The sequence below is a fragment of the Heterodontus francisci genome, chromosome 32 (assembly GCF_036365525.1).
Source record: "Heterodontus francisci isolate sHetFra1 chromosome 32, sHetFra1.hap1, whole genome shotgun sequence".
NCBI classification, from domain to species: Eukaryota; Metazoa; Chordata; class Chondrichthyes; order Heterodontiformes; family Heterodontidae; genus Heterodontus; species Heterodontus francisci.
This window is the reverse complement of record NC_090402.1, coordinates 32,603,412-32,625,379: the sequence shown is the minus strand read 5'-3', so window position 1 is coordinate 32,625,379 and position 21,968 is coordinate 32,603,412. Positions and strand designations below refer to the sequence as shown.

Below are 21,968 nucleotides of genomic sequence, written 5' to 3'. Positions count from 1 at the left end.
CCTTAACTACTCTGGGATGTAGATTATCAGGCCCTGGGGATTTATTGGCCTTCAATCCCATCAATTTCCCAAACACCATTTCTCTATTAACACTCATTTCCTTCAGATCCTCCCTCTCACTAAACCCTGTGTTCCCCAACATTTCTGGTATGATATTTGTGCTCTCCTTTGTGAAGACAGAACCAAAGTATGCATTTAGTTGGTCAGCCAATTCTTTGTTCCCCATAATAAATTCCCCTGTTTCTCACTGTAAGGGACCTACATTTGTCTTCACCAATCTTTTTCTCTTCACTTACCTATAGAAACTTTTACAGTCAGTTTTTATGTTCCCCACAAGCTTACTCTTGTACTCTATTTTCCCCTTCTTAATCAATCCCTTGGTCCTCCTTTGCTGAATTCTAAACTGCTCCCAATCCTCAGGTCTGTCGTTTTTTGTGGCAAATTCGTATGCCTCTTCCTTGGATCTAATGCTATCTCCAATTTCCCTTGTAAGCCATGGTTTGGCTTCCTTTCCCGTTTTACTTTTGCGCCACACAGGAATAAACAATTGTTGCAGTTCATCCATGCGCTCTTTGAATGTTTGCCATTGCCTACCCACCATCATCCCTTTAAGTAACATTTCCCAATCCATCATAGCCAACTCGCACCTCATACCTTCAGTAGTTTCCTTTATTAAGATTCAGGACCCTAGTCTCAGAATCAACTATGTCACTCTCCATCCTGATGAAGAATTCTATCATATTATGGTCGCTCATCCCCAAGGGGTCTCGCACAACTAGATTCTCAATTATTCCTCTCTCATTACACAATACCCAGTCTAGGATGGCCTGTTCTCTAGTTGGTTCCTCAACGTATTGGTCCAGAAAACCATCCCGTATATACTCTATGAATTCCTCCTCTACGGTATTATGACTAATTTGAATTGCCCAATCTATATGCAGATTAACGTCACCCATAATTACAGATGTTCCTTTATTGCATGCGTCTCTAATTTCCTGTTTAATGCCATTCCCAACATCACCACTACAGTTTGGGGGTCTATATACAACCACCACTAACGTTTTTTGCCCCTTAGTGCTTCTCAGCTCTACCCATACAGATTCCACAACGTCAGAGCTAATATCCTTCCTCACTATTGCATTAATTTCCTTTTTAACCAGCAATGCAACTCCACTGCCTTTTACTTTTTGTCTGTCCTTGCTAAATACTGAATACCCCTGGATGTTCATTTCCCATCCCTGGTCACTCTGCAGCCATGTCTCCGTAATCCTGACTATATCATACCTGTTTACATCTATTTGCACGATTAATTCATCCACCTTATTGTGAAAGCTCCGCGCGTTAAGGCACAAAGCCTTAAGGCTTGTCTTTTTAACATTACTTGTCCCCTTTCCACTATTTTTCACTGTCTTTGTTATCTGTAGACTTGACTATTCCAGTGCTCTCCTGGCCGGCCTCCTATGTTCCACCATACATAAATACATAAATATGTTCTCATCCAAAGCTCTGCTGCCCATATCTTAACTCATTCACCCCTCACCTTTGTGCTTGCTGACCTTCACTGGCTCTCCGTCTGATAGTGCCTCCATTTGCAAATCTTTACCCTTGTTTTCCAATCCCTCCATCGCCTCCCCCTCCCTATCTGTGCAGTCTCCTCCAGCCCTACAAGTTTTTGAGATCTGTGCACTCCTCCAATTCTGGCCTGCTGCGCATCCCTGATTTTAATTGCTCCAGCATTGGCAGCCGTGCTTTCAGCTGCCTGGGCCCCAAGCTCTGGAATTTCCATCCTAAACCTCACCGTCTCTTGACCTCATTCTCCTCCTTTAAGATGTTCCTAAAAACCTACCTCTTTTATCAAGCTTTTAGCCATCTTTCCTGATTTCTCCTTCTATGGTTCAATGTCAGAAATGTTTTTATTGATATCGCTCTTGTTAAATGTGCTATGTTAATGGAAGTTGTTGAATAGCACTGAGGAAACAATTATGATAATTTAATTCATTGTTCACTTTGGCAGGAAGAATAAAAAAGCAGAGGATTACTGAAATGGAGATTGACTGCAGAATTCAAAGCTGCAGAGAGATCTAAGTGTTCTAGTGCATGAGTCACAAAAGGTTAGTATGTAGGTATCGCAAGTAATAACAAAGGCTAATGGAATGCTATCCTTATTACGAGAGGAATTGAAAGTAAAAACAAGGATATTATGCTTCAGTTTTACAGAGAATTGGTGAGATCACATCTCGAATACTGTGATAATAAAAACAAGAAATGCTGGAAATGCTCAGCAGGTCTGGCAGCATCTGTGGAGAGAGAAACAGAGTTAACGTTTCAGGTCAGTGACCTTTCATCAGAATTTGAATACTGTGTGCAGTTTTGGTCTCCTTATTTAAGGAAGGATGTAAATACATTGGAGGTGATTCAGGGAAGGTTTACTAGATTGATACCTGGAATGAGCAGGTTGCCTTATCAGGAAAGGTTGGACAGACTGGGCTTATTTTCACTGGAGTTTAGAAGAGTGAGGGGAGACTTGATTGAAGTTTATAAGATCCTGAATGGTCTTGACAAGGTGGATGTGAAGAGGATGTTTCTTCTTGTGGGGGAGTCCAGGACTAGGGGGCACTGTTTTAAAATTAGGGGTTGCCCTTTTAGGACAGAGATGAGGAGAATTTTTTTTTCTCAGAGAGTTATGCGAGTTTGGAACTCTCTGCCTCAGAGGGTGGTGGAGGTGGGGTTATTGAATATTTTTAAGGCAGGGGTAGATAGATTCTTGTTAGGCAAGGAAATCAAAGGCTATCGGGGATGGATGGGAGTGTGGAATTCGAGACACAAACAGATCCGCGATGATCTTATTGAATGGCCGAGCAGGCTCTCGGGGCCAAATGGCCTACTTCTGCTCCTAATTCGTATGTTCGTATGCCAATATTATGAAAGGCATTTGGTAACTCAATAGCCCACAACCATTATATAGGATAGGACCAAAATAAATAAAATGAAAGGGAAGTGTTAAAATATTGAAATGGTTTGAATGCTGATCAATATCTTACTTAGCCATTGCATCTCTAGCAATGACTTCTTGCCTCATCCCTACATGAACCGTTCTGGAGTTCCCATCCTCTTCTCCAGCTGCAGGTTTGCATCATCATTTTAATGCATTCTCAGAATGTGGGTGCTGCTGGCAAGGCTGGCATTTATTGCCCATTCCTAGCTGCCCTCAGAAGGTGGTGATATAACTTAGTGGCTTGTTGGGCCACTTCAGAGGACAGTCAAGAGTCAACCATGTTGGTGTGGAATTGGAGTCACATAGGCCAGACCAGGCAAAGCTTTTCTTTCCTAAAGGACATTAATGAACTAGTTGGGTTTGTATGATAATCTGGTCACTTTTTACTGATACTACCTTTCCAGTTCCAGCTTTTTAAAACTGAATTCAAATTTTCAAACTGCCATGTTGGGAATTGAATTCACAGTCTACTGGATTTTTCATCCGGGCCTCTGGATTACTCGATCAGTAACATAACAATTCTGCTATTATATCGTCTGCAGAAATGGAATCAGTTTCTACATCTCTGTTGATGCCAGCGAGCTCCAGCAGTTCTCTCCACCCCTCCATTGCTTGCATACTGTCACATTGCTTCTCTAATATCTTGGCTTGCATCGACCTGAGCCAGCTAAACACTGGAAAGACCAAAGCCATTGTCTTTAGCTCCTGCCTTAAACCCTGCATCTTTGGCACTGACTCCATCTCCTTTTTTGACTACTGCCTTAGGCTGAACCAGACTGTTCGCCACCTTAATGTCCTGCTTGACCCTAAGCTGTATTCCAACCCTATGCCATTTCCATCACAAAGCCTAAGTATTTCTACCTTCATAACATACCTCTACTTCAGCCCATTTGCCACTGAAACCCTTATCCATTTCTTTGCTTCTTCAGACTTGATTATTCCTTTGCCCTTTAATATGTATTCTTATTCTCCACCCTCCATAAAATACAGATCATTCAAAACCCTGCTGCCATTATCCTATCCCACACAAAACCCTGATCACATCATCACCGCTGTCATTTCTAACCTACTTAGTCTCTTTGTCACTCAAATGAATTGTATTTAAAATTCTCATTCATCTGTTCAAATCCATCCAGAGCCTTGCCCTTCTCCATCTTTGGAACAGCTCCTTCTTTCCTCTCCCCCACAAACTCTCATTCCTCTTATGCATCCCCTTTCCCATCGTCCCAAATTGCTGGCGTGCCTTCAGCCACAGAGGGTGCACTCTGGAATTTTCTTCCTAAATCTGGGACCCTTCCACCTCTTCACCTTTCTCTCCTCCTGTATTATCCTGCTTAAAACCCATCTCTTTGACCAAGTAGGGGCATTTTTCTGTGTTAAAGGTGCTTTAAAATGCCAGTTGTTACTGTTGTCTCCATATATAAAACTGTCATCATAGCTCCATCTGCTGGGGCTAAACCAAATTATATCGAATACTGAAGCAAAATGATAAGATGCTCAGAACTAATCAACAAAAAGAACTGCAGAAAGCACTGAACAAAAGAAGGCTGATTGGTCAATTTATTTTCCACACAGCAGTCTGTCTGATCTTGGGCGTTGCTAAATCCACTCAATCGCTTGTGGTAAAGTGTCACCTTGCTCATTAAAGATAAGTCAAGTTAAACTCCAGAATACTTCTCTAACCTTTGCACTCCACAGTTTTGTCTTAGAACTGTTGCTTTCTCTGGTGACATGTTTGCTTTACCGATTGCCATTTTCACTCTTAAGTTCTTGGCCTCTAACCTCAGATATCTGGAGCCTGAGATTAGAAAAGGCTGATTACATCAGTTTCCACACATGAAATACATACCCAACCAAAGCGCAGCTTGAATTAAAAACAAGAGCAATTCCATGAGATCACTCATGGCATTCAATGGGCAAAGAGATCAAATTTTGGAAGATGGCATATTTGCCAATGTTCAAGCAGAGACAGGCAATAGGTAACTCAATTTCATCAGCTGTCCCCAAATTTTCATCTCTAATGCATGCTCACCTCTGAACCAAACTTCCCCTACACTGCTCTTGAGCAACTCTTTGCAAGCGTTCTTATGAGTCACAACATCCAAACAAAAACGATTGAAAAGAAATATGCTGCAGAAAAACAATTTTTGTTTAAATTAATACAGAGCTCAGTTCTACAAGAGACTTACTTTTGGTGGTCTTCAGTTTCTTGCAGCATTTTGAAGAATGTTATATGGGATTTTAAAAAATAATTCTCATGGCTGTGATTTTCATGAATGTTTTCAATGCTTTTTAAAAAATGCTCCATAATCTCAGCTCAAGATAAAATTAAAAAAATCATAAGGATGTATTAATATAATGTTTTCTATTAAAATAAATAACACTACAAGATTATACATGTTGTTGACATTAAAGGCCAGCTACCCGACCCGAACTCGACAGGACCTGACAACATGTTTCGGGTTCGGGTGGGGTCGCTCTTCTGGGTCCGACTTTTGGGCTCGTGTTAGGTCGGGCCGGGTCCGGATCGGGCCGGATCCAGGTCGGACACACATAGTAAGTATTGCATTTTGCTCTGCTGATAAGTGTTAAAAGTTACAAACCTACCTGAGCTGCGAGTCTGGACGTCAAGGAGGGAAACTCTGAGTCTGCGTAGTGAGCGAGTGAGCGTCTCTATGACGTCATCGCGCTCATGCTGCAGCTTCCTGCAGATTTGGAGTCGCAAGGTAGGTAAATGGAACCTTCTGGTGGTCGGGTCGGGGTCGGGCTTGGGTCGGGTCGGGGTCGGGCTTGGGTCAGGTTGGGCGCAGGAAAAAAATGGAGGGACTCGGGCTGGGTCGGGCTTGGGTCCGATGTGGTTCTGTTCGGTTCAGGTCGGGTTTTTTTTTCTCTGACCTGAGCAGGCCTTTAGTTGACATAACTGTCTTGCATATTAATAGAGAAGTTCAAATCGCCTACATTAAAATGTCCCGAACAATGGTTTCTTACCTGTTCCAATTGCTATAAAGCCTGAAGTCAATTTAAAGTTAACTGTTGCTGGTGAGACAAGTTTGTTTGTGGGCAGATGCTTATTAATTTCCAGTTCCCATTCAAAAAAAAATAAAGTGATCATTTGTTTCTATTTCTTATACTTCTGAGAGTGTTAATTGAATTGCTTGAAATATGACAGACATTTACTAGACAGCGAAATAGATGAAGTAGTCAGCAAAAATGGTGGTTTAGATAAGGTGCAGTCAAGGAGAATCATTTGAATGATGGCTTTTATTTTTCTTAATTTATTTGACTGCTTATTTCATTACAGCTATTTTTCAAAAATGATATTTACAGTTACAGGTTAACATTTCAAAGAGTTTCACAAAATGAAGTGCTGTGTCTTTGTGTTACTCCTTGTGGACAAAACCCAAGAACTTCTATTGGAAAAATCAATGTTGGGGGGGGGGGGGGGGGCGGGGGAGGGGGTGGGGGGGGGGTGGTGGGGGGGAAGTTCTATTTCATGTTCTGAAAATTTAGGGTCCTACTGAGTTCTCAAAGACATGAATATTATGGGAAGAGTTACTTGGGTAGGCCTCAATCTTCCCATCATCACTGTATATTCTGATTTAACTTGCCAGATGTTCCCAATCCAACCCAAAGGAGATGTCCAAATCAACTAAAGCAATGATTGGAAAGCTATAATTTTTATTTTTATTGAGTATATTTTGTCAGTGTTTGTACTTTTAGTGCCCAGAGAGGAAATCCTTTTTTGGCAAATACTGTATATATTAAATAGTAGAGAATCTTTGTCATCTCAATGATTGACATATAAAGACTCAATGTATATTATTCACGATATTTATATGGTAACCACAGGTTTTTTTTTTAAAAAGTCTGTGTTATGCGTGCAAAAAGTTCATCTACAAATACAAGTTAAATGTCTATAATTACAGTTAAATAGTGCCTTTAATATAGTAAAATGTCCAAGGCACTTCACAGGAGTGTAAGCAGAAAGAAATTGACTCTTTTGGCACTGGGAACTGTGTCATGTGCTTACTCTATTTAAGCACTGAATTTGAGTACGAGCTACCTAAACTATCCTGCCTATTTCTGATCTCTCCAGGTGCTGCTATTATAATCTTTCCAGTTTAACCAACACCAGCCATTCTTCCTTGCAGTATCATGCTGTCACACGCCTTCCTGACTTGGAATTATATCTCTATTCCTTCACTGTCGCTTGGTCAAAAATCCTGGAACTCCCTCCTCTGAATAACACTGTTGATGTACATACACCACATAGACGCAGCAGTTCAAGGCTGTGGCTCACCATCAACTTCTCCAGGGGAATTGGGGATGGGTAATAAATGCTGGCCTTGCTAGCGATGCTCACATCCCATGAATGACTAAAAAAAATTGTACAATTTTGAAAATCACAAAGGCACAGGAAAGAGGGAGCTGGTCTCCCATACACAGTCATTGTGGCTTTTAGTCTCTCAGGACTGTTGTTTAGTCTATGCACTATAGATGGGAGTGCAACTTCTCAGACATACTGCTTCACAGCTCAGGAGCTTCCCCTTGTGGCAAGGAAGATAAATTTAAGTAAAAACTACAAAAAGAAAAAGGCAGAAATACAAAGCAGATTAATTGGCATTTGAAAACAGATTAACATTACACATGCAGACTCACCATCAGAACAGTGGTGACAGAGGGCTGACTTTGCAGGCCCTGCTGATGTTGGGAACAGAGGTGGACGTGGCCCGAAATTTACTGGGCCAGCCAGTGTGCTTGTTTCCCAATGTCAGCCATTTTGGCCAACATGGGTTCAGGCTCTGGAAGGCTCCCCGCCCCCACGAGGCAGGCAGGCAATTAGGCTCGTTAAGAGCCTTGTTAAAGGTAAGGAATGGAGGCCAACTGGGATCTTCCTGGCAGGCCTACAAACCCTCATGCCTGCCTGGGTAGGGGTAAAGCCAAAGGCCACCCTGTAGATGGGTTCCCAATGCACCCACCCCCCACCCACAGAGATGACTTGGCCGCTTTTTATATTTTTTTATTGAAGTTTTAAAAAGTGGCTGAGAGGGAACCTTCTTATTGAAGTGCCCTCCCAGTTACTTACCTTGTACTGCAGCCAGGTGCTTCTCTGAAGCAGGAAGGCCTCTGATTGGCCCTCCAGCTCCAAGAGCCCACCCACCACCCTTAATTGGACAGGAAACCTGTCTCCATGGCAATTAAAGATACAGCCACATGATAATCTTGATTTTAATCAGTTTCCCACCATAGGTGGGTCCCGGACCTGAAAACAATCCCAGCTCCTGTATCCCACCTCAATGAATAAAATTCAGCCCCGAGAGTTTCCAACTGAATTTTATATGATGAACCTGCTGTGCATTTCCAGAAACTTCTGTTTTTATTCGCTGTCATCTATGTTATTGATGACTTTAAAAACTCTACTTCTTCCTTCCACTGTGCTTTCTCCTTTTCATCACTGCATTTTTCAAACAAGGCACTAACCTGCTGGTTTAAGGGAAAATGCAGTTGGCACGGCACTAAACAAGCATTGGCATTGAGGGAACTGAGCTGAATGCCATCAAGCAATTTACCTATTGGGGAGCGTCATCTTGTTTGATGCCACCATAGACAAGGAAGTGGACAATAGGCTTTCAAAAGCAAACAGTACATTCGGTGGACTCTATAAACGAGTGTGGAGCAACCACAGCCTCAGAGCACAGACCAAACTCAAAGTGTACAAAGCCATAGTCCTCACCACCCTTCTGTATGGCGCTGAGTCGTGGGTCCTATACCACCGTCATGTACGCCTTCTAGAGCGGCTTCCATCAGCGCTGCCTCCACAGCATCCTCAAGATCCACTGGCAGGACTGCATCTCAAACATTGAAGTCCTAGAAACAGCCAACATCACCAGCATCATGGCCATGCTCCTGCAAAGCTAACTGCGTTGGGTGGGTCACGTTGCCCGGATGGATGACATTCGCCTGCCCTAGATCATGTTGTATGGAGAGCTGACCACAGGTATAAGGAACAGAGGGATCCACGCATTCAAGGACTCCCTGAAGAAATCCCTCTCTGTGTGCCACATCGACCATCACCAGTGGGAAGTGCAGGCCATAGATTGTGATGCCTGGAGATGCTACATCATGTTGTGTGACAGACACCTTTGAGACAAATCGAAAAACCAGCATGAAAGAGAAAAGGAGAAGAAGAATAGATCCAATTGCCCCCAGCAGCAACTACACCTTCACTTGTACCTGCTGTGGGAGAATCTGCCGGTCACGGATAGGCCTGACTAGCCATCAGCGGGCCTGCAACCGATGACTACAACCTTCACAAAATTTTCTTCTGCGAAGAAATGCCAAGAGAAACACTACTAAACTCAATATCCTCTACAGATTTTGAATTGTCCTCAACTTAAAATTTAGTGATTATAAAAGTAGGATAATCTGCATAAATTCTCATTATTGCTAAATTTTAATCATACAAAATACTTGATTGTGTTTTATTTAATCTAAGGACAATTAGAAAAACAAGTACAAAAGCAAAATATAGCAAATGCTGGAAATCTGAAATAAAAACAGAAAATGCTAGAAATAGTCAGCAGGGCAGGCAGCATCTGTAGACAAAGAACGAGAGTTAATGGTCTGTATTTTGCGGTCAGCGGCAATGTGATGACGCTCGCCATTGACCTCGAAGAAAGGTGCCCACAAAGATTTCGCAATCTCTGTGACGTGGATTTCACCTTTCCTGACTTTAATTTGATTCTGCGCCCAACAATGGGTGTCCAGCAACCATAACGTCATCAAGCAGGTTAAGCAGCCAATCACATTGATGAATTCTCAGATAACAAACTAGGAAACGAAATGCACTGATTATCCTTCACTTTTTAATCATTTTACAGAGAGCAAATAAATGATTGGGAAATACACATGTGACTAAGGTAGAAGCTGAATTATCATAAAAAAAACTTTTTAAAAATAATGATTTTAAAAGCCTATGGAACTATTCCACAAGTATAAAATTAGTTTTTCAGGACCAGAAAGGTTATTCAGCAGTATTTATGAACTTAGTATGTTGTTAAAAATCCAATTACATTTCATTCAACAAGGAGTAACTTTCTCAGGGGTTTATACAGCGAGACAAATAGCATAAAAGTGAAAGTTCAAGCTGTTTCAAAAGATTTCCATCTGCAGGGACTTCAACAGCGAACACTGGAAGAGTAGTGAATTATTGACAGGAACTTCTGGATTTCCATGTTTAACTGCACAAGTGTGGATGCCAGAAGCCACTGCTAATTTCACAGCTGTAGTGATGGCGACACCATTGGTTTCACTATAATCGCAATGGCAAAATCCTGGCAATTGTTTCAGATCGATGACTTTTCATCAGAACATCCAAAACAAGTGGTTGAAGATATATGTTTGTTTTTAATATTCATTTTTGGGAATGTGGGCATTGCTGGCAAGGCTAGCATTTATTGCCCATGCCTATTGCTCTTGAGAAGGCGGGGGTGTTTCCTTGAATACAACTGAGAGTCTGGCTAGGCCATTTCAGTGGGCCATTAAAAATTAACCACATTGTTACAGGCTGGAGATACATATAGGCCAGAGCACGTCCTTCTCAACCTGTCTGCAGCTTTGACACAGTTGACTGCACCATTCTCCTCCAATACTTCTCCACTGTCATCTGCTCTCGCTTGGTTCCATTCTTATCTATCTAATCATTGTAAAAAAAAAATCAACTGTAATGGTTCCTATTCCTGCTGTTGCACAGTTACCTCTAGTGTCCCCCAAGGATCAATTCATGGCCTCCACCTATTTCACATCTACATGCTACCCCTCAGTGACACATCCAAAGACACATCAGCTTCCATATGTACACTGACGACACTCAGCTCTACCCCACCACCAGCTCTCTGAACTCTTCCACTGTCTCTGAATTATTAGACTGCTTGACTGACATCCAGTACTGGATGACCAGAAATTTCCTCCAATTAAATCTTGGGAAGGTCGAAGCCATTGTCTTCAGTCCTCATCACAAACTCCACTCCCTCGTCATTGGCTCCATCCCTCTCCCTGGCAACTATCTAAGGCTGAACCAGACTGTTCACAACCTCGGTGTCATATGTGACCCTGAGCTGAGCTGCCAACCACATATCTGCGGCATCACTAAGACTGCCTATTTCCACCACTGTAACATCACCCGGCTCCACCCCTGGCTCAACTCATCTGCTGCTGAAACCCTCATTCATGTCTTTGTTACCTCTAGACTTGACTATTCCATTGCACTTCTGGCTGGACGACCACATTCTAACCTCTGTAAACTTGAGGTCATTCAAAATTCTGCTGCCCCTGTCCTAATTCACACCAAGTCCAGTTCACCCATCAAACTTTTACTTGCTGATCTACACTGGCTCCAGGTTAAGCAATGCCTTGATTTTAAAATTCTCATTTTTTTTTTCAAATCCCTCTATGGTGTCACCCCTCCCTATTGCTGTAATCTCCTCCAGCCCCACAACCTTTCCAGATATCTGTGCTCCTCTAATTCTCACTTCCTGAATGTTCCCAATTTTAATTGCTCCATCACTGGTGGCCATGCCTTCAGCTACTTGGACCCTAAGCTCTGGAATTCCCTCCCTAAACCTCTCCACCTCACTACGTTGCTTTCCTCCTGTAAGACACTCCTTAAAACCTGCCTGTTTGACCAGTAACCAATATCTCCTCATGTGGCTTGGTGTCCTATCTTTTTTTATCATGCTCCGATAAAAGGTCTTGGAACATTTTATTGTGCTAAAGGCATTATATAAATAAAAGTTTTTGTTGTTGTGAAGGACATTAGTGAACCAAATGGGTTTTAATGACAATCTGTAGTTTTACCATCACTGTTACTGATAGCAGCTTTTTAATTCCAGACTCATTTCATTAATTGAATTTAACTTTGAAAGCTCCATGGTGGAATTTGAACTCGTGTTTCTGGACCATTAGTCCAGGCGGCCTTAGAAAATATTCATTTTCACCTCCTGTTACAGCATCTTAAAGAACTCACAACATTGCTGAGTGACCCCTGAAATTTTTTAGAAGCAAAGAAATATAATAAAGGGTCCAGGCAACAATTTGAGCTCGACAGCGCCAAACACTTGTAATAAACAAGTTCGACGATATTCAATGATTGGCACTGATCAGGATGAAAGAGCTTAAGTGTAACTCCCAATGTTCGGGACACGTGTACAGGTAGGAAGCAGATTATAAAAATCACTAGGGACACTAAAATCATTTGCATGGACTTCCTCTTCATATATTTACTCTTAAGTTGATTGATGTTCAATTTTACAATGAAGCTGGCAAGTAAACTATAACAAACGATGGAGGCACAAAATGGAATGATGTACCCAGTGAATAAAATAGCAGTGTTCCACACAAAGTACAAGACGACCAGCTCATCCTGATGTATGCTCAAACAGTGGGTGGAATTGTTCATCTCAGTGGTTTTGAGGACAAAAAAGAATGGAAATCCTTGGGCAAATAGAAGAACCCAGACTCCCACACAAACTAGCTTTACAAACTTCTCCTCCTTAAAAATAGTTTTCTTTGTGCAGTGCACCACAGCGATGTACCGGTGTATGCTAATTAGGGTGAGAAAGTAGATACTGCCGTACATGTTGGTGCTTAATAAGAAGACCTTCAGCTGACAGAGAAATTGTCCAAAGGGCCAGTGTGACAGTGAGAAGTAGATGATCATAAATGGTGCAGCAGGAGTTATAATGGCGTCTGCCAAAGCTAGATTGAACTGCAGAACCATTCCAGCACTCCATCGCTTAATGCAAAACCAAAAGATCCACAGGCTGATGCTGTTTAACATGAAACCTATTGAAAAGACCAAACTTAGAAAAATCGGAATGAAAGCACCAAGCTCCTCAGGTTTACAGGAAGGGCTCCCTGTCGAATCATTGGAGCTCACTTCCCAGTAGGAAGTCGTGAAGGATTTGTTGTCCATCTTCAGCACTTGAATCTGGGAGAAAATCAAAATATTATTTTCAGCAAAAATACAATTTAATACAAAGATGTACAGTTTTCTATTTTAGGAAATGGACAGTTCCTGTGGAATTTGACAGACCAGTTTAAAAATGGTTCCTGTGTGCCATTTTGCCAAGGTAGACTGCATGATTTGTGAATCTGTTAGAAGGGAACAGGCCTTGAAGAACCCACCTGTAATAATAAGGCTGTGTTCACATTTGTTGATCATAGAAATTGTCATTTAGTTATTATACATGGTGAATTATTCATTCAACCAGCAGTGGAGTGCACAGGCTCTGAAGAGAACACCTTTAAAGTAAGGCTTATTGACTGATGCCTGAATGCCCTCATAGACCATGTATGGGGAAATATATGCTACACTTTATGACCTGGGGACCGTCCATGAGGACCCAATGCACCTATTGGTAGACCCGAAGTTCACCCCGTCACTATCGGATCATTGGGGAAAATTGCAAAAAGTTCCACAACATGAGAAAGATGTCCAAGTTAATACAAGAAAATCCCCCTTCCTTAACAAAGGCACATGACAATAGTTAGCTGACTTAAGCTTCAATGTGTTTCTTTAATTGTGATGTATTGAATCAAATACTCACATTTGCAAAGTAATAATTGCCAGTTGGCCAGACTATTACAAAAAAGTCACACTGCTATTACAAAACCAAAGTTGTATGAAATAATGAGAAAAGCATACCTAGGCGAGTTTCAATAAACAGTATAAATGGACTGTCTCAATGTAGTACTGGCATGGGTCATTTATTGTGCCAGTCCCTTTAATGCTGCTGCCTTTAAGAACCAAATTGCTCTTGAACTTCCTCTCCTCATTGATCTCGTATCCAATAATACACTTCTATGTGCACCTAAACGCATAAAAATGCAGGGTAACAGGAAATTCAAATTCTAGGCACAGTGGTCTTCCAGTACCCTACGTTGTCATTGCACCTGCCCAGGGAAATCAGCTTTATGTTCATACATGTGACATCAGTGTGACCAAACACCCTGATTGGTTACAAATGTCATATGCAGGGAAAATCGCCAAATGAACAAATGTACAGTCACTTGATAGTACAGAACTTGAGTACTGCTGAAAAAAGAGACATGCTGTTGAAGATTTACATCTTGCACTCATTAGTAGAGATGCAAGCATGACCATTTTCAAAGGGAGCAACAATTTATACTGCATGAGTAAAGGGTGCTGATTGGTTGGCAAGTCAACTCTGATTGGTCGAGGCATTGCCACGGACAATGCACCAGGGAACTATTGTCCCCCATGCTTCGTTTAATTCAAAATAGGCACAATGCCTGGACATGTTGCTTTTGCCTGCTGAGGACAGGTCCCTGCTTATGAATATATGTAGCTTCTAGCAAGAGTAAGTGAGTCACATTGCAAGCCTGACAGTTAATCTTAAATTGGTTGTTAGTGTAATTCGTAGCACAGGTGATGCTAGCCATTTCACACTGCTACCACGCAGTAGCAACACAAGTGGTATTTTCCATGAACAGGATGCTGCCGTCAAGCCAAATGAATGTTCTGCCTACCATACAAATGAGTAATGTGGTATATGAATTCCAGTGCCGGTACGATGCCAGATACATAGGCCATACATCCCAATGACTGGTGGATCGTATCAAACAGCACGTCCCTTTGGCTGTTCTCAAAAGGCAGAGTATTGACCGTACTCAATCAGCCCATACTTACAAAACTTAGAACACAATATCTAATGTTAGATGTGATTCCGCGATTGAACAGCACTTGCTGAACAATCCCGGGTGTGCTAAGAATTACACTAACAACAAATTTAAGATTATCAGTCAGGCTCGCAATGTGGCTCACATGTTTGCTAGAAGCTACATATATGCATCTATGTCCTCGGCAGGCAAAAGAAACATGTCCAGGCACTGCACCTTTTTTGAATTAAACAAAACAGAGGACAATAGTTCCCTGGTTCATTCTCCATGGCAATGCCTTGACCAATTAGAGTCGACTTGCCAAACAATCAGCATCCTTTCCTCATGTAGTATAAATTGTTGCTCCCTTTGAAATTTGCCATTCTTGAGTCTGTCCTGAGGAGTGAAAGACGAGAAGCTTCAACTGCATGTCTCTTTTTTCAGCAATGCTCAAATGTACAAACCTTTATGTTTCCTGAGGCAGTGGATTCCAATCTGTGGCTTCCATGACCAGGCATAGTAATTGCTAAATGTTATATTGGGTCATGTGCTACCAGTGACTGCCAAGAAATCCAGGTTGTGTTGATAAAAATTCCGTTGTACTGCTCACTTCTGCCAGGGCTATGCATCTAAAGTATATTTAGTACAAACAGAAGTTGGTTTCTTTATCTTTGTACTTCAAAAAGCTGCTAGAATAGCATTGGAAAAGTCACACCTAGTGACTTTTTAGTTCCTGATTAACGACAAAGGTGTAATAGATTAAGTGGTTTTTGCTCTCACCTAATATCCACCTGTTCAGATTTCTAATAACTTAAATGATTAATTATAGAGCCACCATGAAATAAGCTTAATTAATAAAGAAAATGATCTATCCTAACCATACTGGTTTATGTGGCTCACTAGATTCACCCAGAACCATCAAGGAAAGGGGGGAATCTTGATCATTTCTTTCACCTCAGGTCCAAAATGTACCAGTCCAGCTGGAAACAGCTTAAAATGAACCATTGAGGAAAAAAGTGGAGATGAAGGAGTGGTTGAGCAGATGGCTGCAGAATCACAGTGAGCGGAGACCCAAAAACTGGAGAACTGAGAGTTTGAAAGTACAGTTGTAATCAACTGCATTTTAGACAGATGCTCTATATGTTACAGGCCTACTTAATAACAAATGCTTAAAGAAGTACGAAGGGAAAATGATTCTGTAAATATGCATAATTACCATCCTAGGTGGCAGCTAAAGAAACCGTGCTTATTGCACATTATAATAAAGTCAAACTGGCTCCAAGGAAAAATATGAACGTTCTGGGCCATTCTGGATTTACCAATCGCAACACCATTGGTAAATCTGCTACCATCAGTGAGGGGAAGGGGAATGGTGTCCAATTACTGATTAAATACTTTGCTGGCCATAGGTCAATTGTGATATTTTATTCTATTTCCAAATATAATTTTATTGTTTATGAAGGCTGGCCTATCTACAATTTATTCTAAGCATCCAATTTAAGAATGGTTCATTTTATCCTGATTTATCCTTAACAAAACCTTTACTCTCTCTCATTCCAGTAAACTCCCTAGTATGGCCCCCGCTTTCACTCTTTCAGATCCAAAGGATGCAGACTTTAGCACATCTGGTGAATAAATGTTTAGTCATGCATTGCTAGCATAGAGATGTTCAGGGGAACTGTAGCACTCTCAACTGGTACTATTTTTATTAATTCACCACAGGCTGGGAGTTGAACCTTGGACCTCAAGTTTACATACAATCTCTTACTCACTAGACCATTAAGGGAGCTGTCATTTACAGCTTAGTTCCTGATTAACGTGTTTAACTGGTCTCATGTTTTCACCATCACTGTACAGTTCTTGCTGACAACAAACCAGTTTGTGTTTTATTATGATTGTGTCTGCAACTACTGTCATTTATTGCATTTGGAAGAAGAATGTCACCTTCAGAAGTACCCTGAGACCTGAATTCCCATCACAAATTCATTGTAGTTTATGAGACTCATACTGAAGCTATTTAAAGGTGCAGTTTTAAACATAACCCCCTAATTGATACAATTATCATTTTATTCTGATTGCCTCCTTCTGCATATTTGTTTGCTCTCCTCTATGCACTTCCTCTGTGCTTCATCTTTTTCAGGTTAAGTACTGTCCCCAGTAGCATGTTTTCTTTTGAAGTACCAGGGAGCCCCTTCAAGCTGGCATGGAACCATCTTCAGCCAGAAGTGCCAAGTGGATGATCCATCTCGGCCTCCTCCTGCAGTCTGCACCATCACAGATGCGAGTCTTCAGCCAATTCGATTCACTTCATGAGATATTTCGAAATGGCTGAGCATACTAGATACAGCAAAGCTGACAGGCCCTGCTAGCGTCCCAGCTGTAGTGTTGAAGACTTTTGCTCTAGAACGAGCCACACTCTACCCAAGCTGTTCCAATACAACTGGAACACTGACACCTACCAGACAAAGTGTAAAGTTGCCCAGGTGTGTCCTGCCCACAAGAAACTGGACAAATCCAATCCAACCAATTACTGCTCCATAAGTCTACTCTCAATCATCAGCGAAGTGATAGAAGGTGTCGTCGACAGTGCTATCAAGCGACACTTACTCAGCAATAACCTGCTCGCCGACGCTCAGTTTGAGTTGCGCCAGGCCCACTCAGTTCCAGACCTCATTACAACCTTGGTCCAAACATGGACAAAGAACTGAATTCCAGAATTGAGGTGAAAGTGACTGCCCATGACATCAAGGCTGCACTTGACCTAGTGTGGCATCAAGGAGTCCTAATAAAATTGAAACCAACGGGAATCAGGGAAAAACTTTGAACTGGATGGAGTCATACCTAACGCAAAGGAAGATGGTTGTGGTTGTTGGAGGCCATTCATCTCAACCCCAGGACATCACTGCTGGAGTTCCTCAGGACAGTGGCGTAGGCCTAATCCTCCAGAGCTGCTTCATCACTGACATTCCCTCCGTCATAAGGTCAGAAGTGGGGATGTTCACTGATGATTGCACAGCGTTCAGTTCCATTTGCAACTCCTCAGATAATGAAACAGTCCATGTACGCATGCAACAAGACCTGGACAACATTCAGGCTTGGGTTGATAAGTGGCAAGTAGCAATTGTGCCACACAAGTGCCAGGCAATGATCATACCAAAACAAGAGAGAGTTTAACCATCTCCCCTTGATATTCAATGGCATCACCATTGCTGAATTTCCCACCATCAACATCCTGGGGGGTCACCATTGACCAGAAACTGAACTGGACCAGCTACATAAATACTGTGGCTACAAGGCCAGGTCAGAGGCTGGGAATCCTGTGGCGAGTAACTCACCTCCTGACTACCTAAAGTCTGTCCACTATATACAAGGCTCAAATCAGGACCAAATTCCTGCTAAGTTGCGAAGGTGTTTGGCCGTGCAGCAGCTAAAATGTACCTCGCAGGTTTTGTTCTGTGCTAAATAAGGGCATGCAAAAAAATTTAAGGGGACCGTGCATTGTAAAAAGCTGACTGTGCACAACAACTAAACTTGAAAGGGAAAATTGCTAAAGAGTGTTGCTAAAGAGCTAAAGAAGCTTGATATCATCCACGAGAAAGCTGCCCGCTTGACTGGGACCCCCTCTATCATTTTAAACATTGACTCCTTCCACCACTGGTGCACAGTGGCAGCAGTGTGTACTATCCACAAGATGCACTGCAGCAACTCGCCAAGGATACTTCAACAGTACCTTCCAAACCCATGACCTCTAACACCTAGAACAACAACAGGCACCAGGTACAAGAGAACTCCATCACCTGCAAGTTCCCCTCCAAGTCACACATCATGCTGACTTAGAAATATATCGCTGTTCTTTCATTGTCACTAGGTCAAAATCCTGGAACTCCCTCCCTAACAGCACTGTGGGTCCACCGATACCACATGGACTCCAACGGTTCAAGAAGGCAGCTCACCATCACGTTCTCAAGGGCACTTAGGGATGGGCAATAAATGCTGGCCTAGCCAGCGACACCCACATCCCATGAACAAATAAAAGAATCTTCAATCTCTATGTACCTTTTTATATCTAATGCAGTAGCCATAATATTGAACTACTTAACAATCACAGGACTTCATTTTATTTTAATAAATAACACAAATGATCATTTGAGCAATTTGGTGGAAAAATATACATATATAATTTCTAACCAGTTTAAGCTCAACTTGGACTTACCTTGTGTCTCACCAGCACAATCAATTATAAGAAAAGAGAAGTGTTGGGAATAAAGTTGTGAATCATTATGTTTCAGCAGTTTTAAAAGGGAAGTACGTGCTTCTGAGTGTTAACTTACGAAGGAGGAGGAAAAAGGCTCACTGAGGAAACAAAATCAGATCAGAATCTTTACATATAGGCGTCTCACAAGAGCGTTTTCAAACAAAATTTACCACTGAACCACAAAGAGCTATTAGGACAGGTGGAAATTGATAAGTTTTAAAGAACATCTTAAAGTAGCGGAGAGGGGTAGAAAGGGGGAGAGGTTTAGTGTGGGAATTGCAGAGCTTAACGCCTCGGCCAGGGGTGGGCAACCTGCCGCTACCTGGGGTACGATGTGCAGCTCCCAAACAAATGCATCTTTCAAACATTGACTGCAATGGGTTTTCAGGGAATTGTTCCCCCAATGTGTTCCCAATGCAGAAACATTAAAAAAAATCAGTTATCTAAAAATCCCTGCCTGTCAAATGCTTTACCAGGAAAGATGGCATCCTTCACTATTGCCCACCATCCAATCACGTGGGTTGTGCACAGGCAGGCATATTAATCAATGAAACATCACACTCTGTGGCTCAAAGATTGGTGTGGGAGAAATGGGTTCCGATTCATGGGACACTGGCACCAGTACTGGGGAAAGAGAGAGCTGTTCGGTTGGGATGGGCTTCACTTGAACCATGCTGAGACCAGTGTCCTGGCAAATTGTATAACTAGGGTTGTAGATAAGGCTTTAAACTAAATAGTGGGGGGGTGGGTTCAATTGAAGGGAAGTTTAAAAAGTCGAAAAGTAACGAGAGAGCAGAAGTGCTGGGTAGTGAAGGAACATACATTAATCAGAGAGTGACAGGAAGGGACAGAGAATACAAGCACAAGAGTACAGCAGAAATTAGAGTAGGTAAAAATGGTAAAAAGTCAAAGCTTAAGGCTCTTTATCTGAATGCATGTAGCATTTGTAACAAGATAGATGAGCTGACGGCACAGGTAGAAATAAGTAAATATGATTTGATAGCTATCACTGAGACATGGTTGCAGGATGACCAGGACTGGAATCTAAATGTTCAAGGATATTCAACGTTTCGGAAGAATAGGCAGAAAGGAAAAGGAGGTGGGGTAACTTTGCTATTAAAGGAAGGGATCAGTGCAGTTGTGAGTAATGATATAGGTGTAATAGATTGTGATGTAGAATCAGCTTAGGTGGAAATAAGGGATAGCAAGGGAAGGAAATCACGGGTGGGAGTGATCGGGCAGCCATAAAGACAGGGCTAAATTGTGGCGAGTCGAAGAGACTTAGTAGTTGGCAGGAAAAAAGACAGAGGCGCAAGGGGAGAGCCAACTGTGCAACAGCCCCAACAAACAAATTTCTCTGCAGCACCTGTGGAAGAGCCTGTCACTCCAGAATTGGCCTTTATAGCCACTCCAGGCGCTGCTTCACAAACCACTGACCACCTCCAGGCACGTATCCATTGTCTCTCGAGATAAGGAGGCCCAAAGAACTAGAAGAACAGAATAGATTGTGATGTAGAATCAGCTTAGGTGGAAATAAGGGATAGCAAGGGAAGGAAATCACGGGTGGGAGTGATCTATAGGCCCCCGAAGAGTTGCCTCTCTGTTGGACAAGATATTAATCAGGAAATAATGGAGGCATGTAAGAAGGGCACTGCAATTATCATGGGTGATTTTAATCTCCCTATAGACTGGACAAATCAAATTGGCAAGGGAAGCATGGAAGACAAATTTGTAGAGTGCCTCAGGGATTGTTACTTAGAGCAATATGTTGCAGAACCTACCAGGGAACAGGCTATTTTAGATTTGGTATTGTGTAATGAGGTAGGATTAATAAGAGATCTCATAGTTAAGGATCCTTCAGGGGGAAGCGATCATAACATGGTAGAATTTCAAATTCAGTTTGAGAGCGAGCAACTTGTGTCTCAAACCAGTGTCTTCAACTTAAACAAGGGCAATTACAGAGGCATGAGGAAAGAGTTGTCTAAAATGGGCTGGAAAAATAGACTAAAGGGAAAGTCAGTGGATGAGCAGTGGCAGACTTTTAAGCAGATATTTCATAACAACTCAGCAAACATTTATTCCAGTCAGAAGGAAGGACTCGAAGAGAACGATGAACCACCCGTGGATAACAAAGGAAGTTAAGGAAAGTATCAAATCAAAAGCAAAGGCGTACAATGCAAGGAAAAAGAGTGGTAGGCCAGAGGATTGGGAAGTTTTTAGAAACCAGGAGGGGATGACTAAAAAACTAATAAAGAGGGAGAAAATTGATTATGAGAGTAAATTGGCAAGAAATATAAAAACAAACAGTAAGAGCTTCTATGGGTATATTAAAAGGAAGAGAGTAGCTAAAGTAAGTGTGGAGCCCTTAGAGGATGAGAATGGGGAATTAATAACAGGGAACAGGGAAATGGCAGATAATTTAAACCAATATTTTGCATCGGTCTTCATGGTGGAGGACACTATAAACATCCCAACAATAATAGATGAACAAGGTGTAAATGGGAGGGAGGAACTTGTAACAATCTCTGTCACGAGGGAAAAGGTGCTGCACAAACTGCTGGGACTAAAGGCAGACAAGTCGCCAGGACCTCATGGCCTGCACCCAAGAGTTTTAAAAGAAGTGGCTGCAGAGATAGCAGAGGCATTGGTCATAATATACCAAAACTCACTGGATTCTGGTATGGTACCAGCGGATTGGAAAACCACTAATGTGACACCCCTATTCAAGAAAGGAGGGAGGCAGAAAGCAGGAAATTGCAGATCAGTTAGCTTAACATCTGTCATTGGGAAAATGCTTGAGTCGATTATTAAGAAAGAAATAGCAGGACATTTAGAAAAACATAATGCAACCAAACAGAGTCAACATGGTTTTATAAAAGGGAAATCATGTTTGACAAATTTGTTAGAGTTCTTTGAGGATATAACAAGCAGAGTGGATAAAGGTGAACCAATAGATGTTGTGTATTTGGATTTTCAGAAGGCGTTTGATAAACTGCCACATAAAAGGTTATTGCAGAAAATAGGAGCTCAGGGTATTGG

General features: G+C 41.9%; 1 protein-coding gene and 1 long non-coding RNA gene across 3 annotated transcripts in view; one reads left to right on the top strand and one right to left on the bottom strand.

Annotated features, from left to right (window-relative positions):
* Nucleotides 1–21,968, top strand: part of LOC137347752 (uncharacterized) — a 65,015-nt gene that overhangs the window by 6,726 nt on the left and 36,321 nt on the right. For both annotated transcript variants that reach the window (XR_010969015.1, XR_010969014.1), the window contains exons 2-3: nt 2,015–2,111; nt 2,210–2,329. This is a non-coding gene — a long non-coding RNA (uncharacterized lncRNA). The remainder of the gene's footprint in view (nt 1–2,014; nt 2,112–2,209; nt 2,330–21,968) is intronic.
* On the bottom strand, nt 9,988–12,979 carry LOC137347445 (P2Y purinoceptor 4-like). Its single transcript, XM_068011889.1, has one exon. The coding sequence runs from the start codon at nt 12,966–12,968 to the stop codon at nt 11,988–11,990; it is 981 nt and encodes a 326-aa protein (XP_067867990.1). The 5' UTR covers nt 12,969–12,979; the 3' UTR covers nt 9,988–11,987.